This window comes from Gekko japonicus, unplaced genomic scaffold, assembly GCF_001447785.1.
Source record: "Gekko japonicus isolate JY-2015 unplaced genomic scaffold, Gekko_japonicus_V1.1 scaffold1237, whole genome shotgun sequence".
In the NCBI taxonomy this organism is placed as follows: domain Eukaryota; kingdom Metazoa; phylum Chordata; class Lepidosauria; order Squamata; family Gekkonidae; genus Gekko; species Gekko japonicus.
In genome coordinates this window covers 62,028-71,565 of record NW_015172593.1, presented here as the reverse complement: position 1 = coordinate 71,565, position 9,538 = coordinate 62,028, and the positions used below count along the sequence as shown (strand labels likewise).

The 9,538-nt window shown below is 54.9% G+C and overlaps 1 protein-coding gene across 1 annotated transcript in view; it reads right to left on the bottom strand.

Moving 5' to 3' along the window:
• Positions 1-324: 324 nt before the first annotated feature.
• Positions 325-9,538, bottom strand: part of PRRT3 (proline-rich transmembrane protein 3) — a 14,719-nt gene continuing 5,505 nt past the window's right edge. The window contains exons 2-3 of the mRNA XM_015421541.1: positions 8,264-8,395; positions 325-2,798 (exon numbers count right to left, since the gene is read on the bottom strand). Of these exons, the coding sequence (XP_015277027.1) occupies positions 856-2,798; positions 8,264-8,395 (2,075 nt within the window). The 3' untranslated portion in view covers positions 325-855. The remainder of the gene's footprint in view (positions 2,799-8,263; positions 8,396-9,538) is intronic.

Here is a 9,538-nt window from a genome sequence, read left to right as displayed (position 1 = left end):
ACTGTCGTAGAGTCACGTGAAAGCTGCCTTACAAAGAGTCAGGTCCCTTCAGCCCATCTCGCACAGGCTTCCTGAGGTCTCAGGCAGAACTCCTCCCCTCCCCCAGCCCTGCTAACCTGAGATCCCCTCGTCTGGAAATACCCAGAACGGAAACTGGGACTCCTGGCATGCAAAGTGCGGGCTCTGCCTCTCTGAGCAACCAAGCGTCCCACCTCCCCTGCCACCACTGCCGCCCTGTTTGCCAGCCATTACACGTTGGCGGTTCCTAGCAACTGTTTTTCCTTTCTCAGCCTCCTCTCTAAAGGGATCTGTTTGGGGGGGGGGGGTGTCTCTACGAGCACAAACAGCGACTGCAGGATGGGCCGACGGGCACTGGAGGTGGAGCTGCAGACAGGCCTCTTCCAGACTCGGGACTGGCTACCCTTCTCCCTTCCCCAGAATCCACGCGGCAACTGGAGGGTTTCCAGATTTCTGTCCATCTCTCTTTCCGGTACGCCAGACACAGGACACAAAGGTGTCTATGGAAATTCGGGGAGAGATGCTTGGACTTGCAGGCACTAAACAGCTTGGTCACAGTAGCTCACTGGTCCTACATATGTGGCTGACACAAGGTTGGGTGACTGGACCCGGGGTGTGGCTGATACTACAGGAAGGACCCAGCACCACATCTGGAGCCATCATGTGAACGGCTGGAATTAGGCTCGGTTGGGGCAGCCCCATGGCTTGTCAAAAGGAAAGTGGAGTCTTCCGGGCCCCAGCCGTTGAAACAAACCCGCTCGGGGAGGTCTTCCTGCCCCGCACAGTCACGCTGGTGCCTCCGAGGCACAAGGGGAAGGTGAGCCCCACTGCCCGGTCTCACAGTTCAATGGTGTCACTGGAGAGACTGCGGGAATCCACCTGCTTGCTGAGAGCCAAGAAACTCCTCCTGGCCTCGCCTTCAGAGTTGGGCGCGCTGCTGGACGGAGCCGGAGGGGGGTCCTCTGGCAGGAGTTGGGCCTGGCTGGGCAGCTCCTCCGGGGGCAGGCTCTCTGGTGAGGACAGGCCATGGCGCCAGGGGTTCCAGCTGATCTTGAGGGAGGCCCGGGAGAAGGAGGTGCGGGAGAAGCTGTCGAACGAGGTGTCCGTTGGGGGCTCGCTGGCCAGGCCCCGGCTCTGCGTGGTGAGCTCGCCCATCGAGCTGGCCCGCGCCAGGCTGTACAGACAGTCCGGGTCGCTGCTCCGGCGAGGCCGTGCCAGCAGAGGCTGCGCCGCGTGGGAGAGGGTAGAGCACTCGCCGCGCAGCGAGGAGCACGAATCTTGGCGGGCCAAGCGGGAAGGGAAGTGGAGGCTGGAGCGCAGGAAGATGGAGTCGCGCACCAGATGCTCCCGGAAGAGGGCTTCGTCGATGCTGCGGCTCAGGTTGATGGGCGAGGGGGGCCGGAACTCCAGCTCGGCCAGGGAGAGCACCGAATCCCTTTCAAAGCAGATGCTGGTGTAGGAGCGGCCCATGGTGGCGGCTGCGGCATTGTGGCACTTGGGGCTGTAGACGGGGTGGACCGGGGAGGGGCTGGAACCCTGGACGGCCACTGCCCGCAATTCGTTGCTGTCCTTCAGGGCCCAGAGGCGCCCACTGGCAGGCGGGTTCCAGATCAAGCTCTTACTGATATCGTTGTTGGGCACTTTCTCCAGGACCCCTCCGGTCCAGTCGTAACAGTTGTTGGGATACTCGGGTGCCTCGGCCTTGCGGTAGGTACAGAAGTAGCGGGTGAGCTTGGTCCAGCAGGAGTGCTCGGAGCTGCCGTACCGCTGGCACAGGGCCTGCCAGGCTAAGAAGACCAGGGTGAAAGAGAGGACCAGCTCGCCGATCCGGAACCAGAACTGCACAAACCACCAGCCCCAGGTGAAAACGTCGGGCCGGCCCAGCAGCCCCGAGAGCCACAGCACCCCGTACAGCTGCAGCCCACAACACGGGAGCGCCAACCCGCTGCTCCCCAGAAGCACCCACGCGCCGCTCCATACTCCTGGCTCGGGGGTGCCCTCGGCCGCTGTGCTGTGCCGTAGCCGCCAGTACACAAACATGGTGACGGGCAAGAGGCAGAAACCGGCAGCGCAGGAGAGCGTGTGCAGCCCCACCGCCACGGCTGGGTGCACGGGAGGTGTGAGCAGGTCAGCCGCCAGGAGGAGGATGCTCTGCGCGGACCCCAGGGCAGCCAAGAAGAGCAGGCTCTGCAGCTTTGGGGGCAGGACCTGCAGGTGGGCCTGGCGGAGGAGGCGGAGCAGAAGCACCGCGAACGCACTCAGCAGCAGGGGGAAGGGGGACGTGTACAGCGCCCGCACGGCACGAGAGGGGAGCCAGCCTCGCGAGCCGTATGGGTCCACCAGGAAAAACGTGGCACGCAGCACCCCGAACACCAGTAGCAGGGCCCCGGCACCCACGACACACAGGAGATGTGGCACGTGCATGGCCAGGGAGCCCACCAGGCAGGCCAAGCTCAACAGGCTGAGCAGGAGGAAGAGCACCCCCGAGCCGTAGACGTGCAGGGCCCAGGCAAAGCTCAGTGTCCGCTCGAGGTCCTTCCACCGCAGCAAGGTCTGGTTGGGCAGAAACTGGCTGCAGGCGCTGCCGGGGCGTGGGCAGGGCGGGTTGGAGGCAGGCTGCAGAGCTGGCAGGCTGGGCTCCGGCCTGGCCAGCTGTGGGTGCTGCAGGGCTCTTTGCGTGGTGACCCGGATCAGGCCGCGCCGAGGAGTCGCCGGAAGGCGGGGCGAAGGGGTGGCTAGCGCAGCAAAGCTCTGCCCAGGAGGACGGGTCCCGGCCGGATCTGTCAGTAAGAAAGAAGCAAACGGATGTTCAAGGACAGCAAGAAAAGATGAAAGAGATCACTGCTGCCCAGGAGAAGGCAGGACCGGGGTCAGGTGCATTATACCCAAGCACAGAAAACGTACAGAATGCGACATTGGGTGCAGGATCTAAATTTCCTTTCCTGTATGTATTATTACTCTTAGACATATTCCATACCATTCTGGCTTTATCCAGAATCTACTTTTTTTATCACATGCACAAAGAAACAGCAAAGTTACAGCATTTACAGTTGTGAAGATATTGTTAAGCATCGCCCCTTCCCAATATGCTTAAAAGCCTATGGGCAGTATGGAAACCTGAGGGATAGGCACCTTATATTGAATCAGAGCAGTGTTCAGATCTATCAAACCCCAAATATTTTACACCAGTCTTTTCAGAACCTACAAAACCTGAAACCCACTGTTTCCTGAATTAAAATCTGACACATACTTCACTCTTATATTGGAAAAAGTTTACTATTACAGAGTGTGAGTATGGAGTACCCCAACCACAATGCAGCCCATTCACTCCCAACGTCTCAGCATGAGTCCCTTCTTCTGGGTGTGCCTTTTGAGCTAGAAGGAGGGAAACTCAACTCATACAGGGATATAACAGGCTGCCTCCATAGACACTGGGTGTTTCTGCTGTGTCTGTTTGGGAGAGGGTAATTCTATCACTCCCCCACCCCCCGTGCATGGAAACAGTGGGAGATGAGAAGGAAGCAAAATCAGAGCACCTGATCATGCAGAGATGCTGCAGGCAACCTCATCTGCAGGAGAGCATGTTGAGTTCACGGGTGCATTTCATTATTAATGTATTACTTTGCAGCATGCTGAGAGTTCACTCATGGTGAACAGTTTGGAAATCGCTAGTCTCCACTCAGTGATCGCTGACAGTTCTGAAAGGTCTCAGGCAAAGAGATCCTCTTCTGGTTTTGCTATAATTATAAATGCCAGGGATTGAACTTGGGACCTTCTATGTGACGAGCAATTTTCTACCTCTGAGTCATCTTGTGGGAAGGGAGAGGGAAAGGGGCAGGGTGTGGAGGCACCACATGACTATTTCTCCCCCTTCTCAACTTTAGGCGACAGCAGCCAAATTAAGGCTTCCGCTGCCATCTGCCAAACAGCAGGTGCCTGACCCCCAAGCGACTGATTAACCTCCTCTCCTTTCGCTGCCCCACCACCTGGCAATGTTTAGCAGGGTAACGCACACACACACACACACACACACACACGTAGCCGCCTTCTACTGAATCAGACCACTGGTCCATCAAAGTCAGTACTGTCTACTCAGAGTCTCCAGGGTCTCAGGCAGAGGCCTTTCACATCACCTAGTGCCTGGTCCTTTTCAATGGAGATGCCAGGGATTGAACCTGGGACCTTCTGCATGCCGAGCTGACGCGCTACCACTGAGCCGCGGCTGAAAACCCTAAACAAGGCAGGAACCATAAAACAAAGGACAAGCCGGAAAATATTTAAGAAAGATAATGATGATAATGAAAGGCTGAGTGAGGCAAAGCAGGGAAGTGACAGGTGAAAGGCTGAGAAGGCAAGACCACTGCAGAGATAAGCTGGTGGGATATAGGCCAGGGCTTTAGGGAAGCAGCAGGAGGGAACCTGCTTTTTCCAGCCGTGACAGCGGACAGTGAAATAACCTTCAGGTCAGGCCAAACAGACAGTCTGGGACAAACTTTTGGAAACAACAAGCAACGTTACAGACAACAAGGAAGTTCCTGCTCTGCTGGGGTTAGGTGGGACTTGGTGGTGGTAATTCTGAAATTCAGGATCTTGAAGAAACTCCAGCAAACACAGCCTGAAGGGAATAATAAGCAAGGGACTGAGAAAAAGGCCCAGGGGGAGGAGATAAGGGTTTCCACGTTCCCCAGCTCGGGTAGCAGGGAATCCAAGCAGCCCATCTAGCCATCTAAGTGGATGAGCAGGCACAACTGAAAGAACAGTCAAACTCAGATTTAATTGCTACTTTGGGGGGGTCCGCATGGTCAAAGCAATGGTATTCCCAGTAGTCATGTATGGCTGCGAGAGCTGGACTATAAGGAAGGCCGAGCGCCGAAGAATAGATGCTTTTGAACTATGGTGCTGAAGACTCTTGAGAGTCCCTTGGACTGCAAGAAGATCAAATCAGTCAATCCTAAAAGAAATCAACCCTGACTGTTCCCTGGAAGGCCAGGTAGTGAAACTGAAGCTCAACTACTTTGGCCACCAAATGAGAAGGGAGCACTCACTGGAGAAGACCCTGATGCTGGGAAAGATTGAAGGTCAAAGAAGACAGGGACGGCAAAGGATGAGATGGTTGGACAGTGTCATCGATGCAACGAACATGACGTTGAGCAAACTTCAAAGGACGGCGGAAGACCGGAAGGCCTGGCGTGATCTGGTCCATGGGGTCGCGAAGAGTCGGACTCGACTGTGCGACTGAACAACAACAAAAACTTGGGGGGGGGGGAGACAGAGAGCGCCAGGGCTCGCTTTGCCTCCGCTCTGCCACCTTTTCAGTGGAGACACAACAGGCCAGCAACCACTAGGAAGCAAACAACGGCGTACCTCAGCTGTGTCAAGGCTTGTTTCCTTGGCAAAGAAACTACCCTCCCCAGGCTCTCTAGAGACACACGCACACACAAAAAAAAGAATAAGAGGAAACAGGACAGCAAGAGATTAAAACAAAAAGAACCCAGAGCCCAGCTGGAGCAGGATGAAGCAGCTCAGGTGGGGAAAGGAGCTCATCTTCAGGTTGGGAGAGTACAGGCTGTAGACGGATTAAAGGTGGCACAGACAGACAGAGGGACGATAGAGGGACATGGGTTGGTTGTGCATAAAAGGACACCCAGGCTGCGATCATATGCACAATTAGACCCGACATAGGTGCGAATGCCAGGCAGATTTAAAGGGCGCGATCAGACAGCATCTGGGAAGTGCCCCGCAGCCATCGGCAACCCGTTCTGCTCCGCTGCAGAAGCAGAGTTAAAAGGGAGGGCTTCTAGTCTCCTGGCCCCACTGGTGGACCTCCTGATGACACCTGGTATTTTTGGCCACTGTGTGATACAGAGTGTTGGACTGGATGGACCATTGGCCTGATCCAACAGTGTTCTTATGACACCGGGGGGAAATCCAGTAGTAAACGGGTTGCAAAGAGCCACGGATGGACTTTCCCATTTCTGATTGCTCCAGCGTGCTCTCATGCCATCAGGATGGTCTGATCAGGCCATTCCGACTCTGTGCCATTGTTTCCCCCCCCTCGCAGTATGCGCATCATCGCAAACTCCATAGGGAGCCCTCAGTGCGGAGGTGCGGTCCATCGATTCCTCATTTAAGCACATGGGAAACACACACACAAAAGACTCACCTGCAGTTATGTCTGATCACACACTGACGGGCTGTGCCCGCAGCTTCAAAGGGAGGTGTGATCGTGTAACTGTGGGTCAAATTCCTCCGGAAGAAATAGCCTTGCTCCCCCCCCTGCCCCCGTTTTATCTGGTGTGTGTGACCGCACCCCCCAGGAGGGGCAGGAGATTTGTGGGTCTGGGTCTTAAGGTACCACTGGGCTTCTCTTTGGTTTTGATCCCATACAGAGCTCTTTTTGTAGCAGGAACTCCTTTGCATATTAGGCCACACCCCCTAATGTAGCCAATCCTCCAAGAGCTTACAGAGCTCTTCTTACAGGGGCTACTGTAAGCTCTTGGAGGATTGGCTACATTAGGGGTGTGTCGCCTAATATGCAAATGAGTACCTGCTACAAAAAGAGCCCTGAATTGTTGCCATCCCCCCCCCCACAGGCCTCTTGTATCTTCAAGATGTGTGACTTTTCCAGCGATGTGGTTGGAGTGAGTGGAGGAGGGAAGCCTCACCTGCTGGATTTCTGCCTGTCAAAAGCTAAGAATCCATGCTTGGAAAGAAAAAAAGAAGATGGCAACTTTAGGGTGCTCCCTTTGAAGGCCTCGCTTGCACAACAGCATTGACTTTAATATCTTCTTCCACAGTGCATCTTATGTGTCTGGCGGGCGGGGAGAAGATCACCAAAAGCAACCCAGTAGCCCACACTGTCGAATAATCCTCCTGGACTTTTAGATAGGTACACTGTTTGTCTTCATGGAAACAAACCCAGCAGAGTCAACCAGGAAGAAACAGGTTGAGCAACCGCCCACAAGGAAAGAGACAGCCAGGCCTGGACAGCTAGTGCTGCTAATCGTGTGAAGAGATTATCCTGATTGAAAAGGGCACCGGGCTCAATATAACCAGCCACCACCACCCCCTTCCACTGCCTATGAAACAATCCCTTTAGGGCAGCTCTGGGTTCCCCACATGGCATCTGAGACAAAATTCAAAGCAGAGGGGGAAATACTACTAGCTTTCCTCTCTCAGTAGAGCTTCCAATGACCTTTTCCGCACGCCCTGCTTGCCTCAAGTGGATATGAGGGGACCTGAGTCATCCTGCCTTTCCTCAGGTGGGAGCTGGTGTAGAAGCAGGATAAAGAGATGGAATTTTATTTATTACATTACATGTCTAAACTGTCCTTCCGTGTGGAACAGGGCTCAGGGTGGTGTACAACAGTAATTCACCTTCACATATTAATCCACAATTAAAACAATATAAACACAGTGATTGGCCTAACTCGATGACGCAAAACTTCCAATTGCGTTACTGCCTCACGGGGCGGGGTGGGGTGGGGAGGCGAGGTGTGCCAGATAGATGGAAACTGTCGCTGTCCTCAACCAAATGTCTGGCGGAACTGCCTTACAGGCCCCGCGGAACTGCATTAAGTCCTGCAGGGCATGGATGTTATTTGGCACAGAGTTACACCAGGTTGGAGCCAGGGTGGAGAATGCCCTGGCTCTGGTCAAGGAAGTGTCTGGGAGGTCTCCAGTTCAAACGTCTTCACAATAGGTGGCCTTTGGCAAGCCATATTGTCTCAACCTCACCCCTGCCCTAAACTGCACTATGTGCTGTGGTAAGACTCCATGGCTGTGGTAATGGCAATGCTCCCTCTAATATTAAAGCTATGAGCGAGCAATTTGGCTACTGCATAAATTAGTTTGCTCTGGAGCCATCCTCCCTGAGCTAAGACAAAAATGTGTGAGCTGGAGGCTAAAAAACTGTGAGCTAGCTCACACGAACTCAGCTTAGAGGGAACACTGCCTGTGGTAAGACTGCAACAAGGTCAAAGTGCTTTGAACAGTGAAAATGCCTAATTACTACTACTACTACCACCAATTTATCTGAGGTAATCATATAAGAAACTTCATTCTGGTATAGCTGGAGACCACACCCCAGGAGTTATGATTGTGAGGTGACAGAGATGGAAGTCTGGTTCAAAAGCAGGACCATCCAGCCACTGAGTCTAGCCTCTCCATCACCAAGCCCTGCTGTCCAGCAAAGGTAGGTGGAAGGGAATGAGAAAAATGCCTTCACTGTGTTGTTCTCGCTCACCTTGGTGACTGGTGCCTGGGCCCTTCCCCGCCACAGAGGGGCCCTGCCAAGGAGTTGTGGAGCCAACAGGAATCCTTGGGATCACAGCTCCTCGGACTCGTTGTGGGTCAATATCAACCGCTCCTCCAGTTCCTGAAAGAGAGGGATAGGCCTCAGGTGGATCCAACACCATATAGTCTCTTCCCCATCTACTTCTACCCAGTGGAAAGAAAAGAAGAATGAACCCCGATTACACGGTTACCCCCCCTCTTCCCTACAGTGATCCAGCAGAGGGGATTTGAGCAGGGGAAGGGAGATCCCATATCCCAGGCAAAAGTCTAGGGTTGACAGGTCCCCCCTGGCCACTGGCAGGGGATGAGGGGGATAGGGTTGCCAGCTCCAGATTGAGAAACTCCTGGAGATTTGGGGATGGAGCCTGGGGAGGACAGGGACCTCAGTGGGGTACAATGGCCACAGAGCCCACCCTCGAAAGCATCCATTTTCTCCTGGGGAACTGATCTCTGTAGTCTGGAGATGAGCTGTAATTCCAGGGGATCTCCAGGTCCCACCTGGAGGCTGGCATCCCTAGCAACTCATTCCAATTAGTAAATGGCATACCTCTCCATCACCAAGCCCTGCTGTCCAGCAAAGGTCCTTCCAGCCTACGACCCATCCCGAGGGTGGCTGGCAGTGGGGCCAGGATTGGAAACCCCCCTCCGTCATTGATGCTGTGCAACGCCAGGTCTACCTCTCCATCACCAAGCCCTGCTGTCCAGCAAAGGTCCTTCCAGCCTACGACCCATCCCGAGGGTGGCTGGCAGTGGGGCCAGGATTGGAAACCCCCCTCCGTCATTGATGCTGTGCAACGCCAGGTCAATTAACAACAAGGCTGAAGTCCTTCGGGACTTCATACTGGAACAGCAAGCAGACCTGGTGTGCATGACCGAGACCTGGGTGCGGGAGGGCGAGACGGTTGCGCTCGCCCAACTTGCCCCGCCGGGGTTCTCGGTCCTCCATCAATCACGGACTAGGGGGCGGGGGGGGAGGAGTGGCATTTTTCATTCGGGAGGCTTACTCCTTCAGGGCGCTCCCGCAGGTAGAGATTGCGGGCATTGAATGTGTCGGCTTGCTGCTGGAGGCCGAGGAGAGTTTGGCGATTTGGCTGGTGTACCGACCACCTAACGCCCCGGCCGATAGCCTGCCATCCCTGCTGGAGGCCGTATCAGGCTGGGCATTGGAGCACCCTAGACTGTTAGTCCTGGGTGACTTCAATGTCCATGCTGAGGACGCGACCTC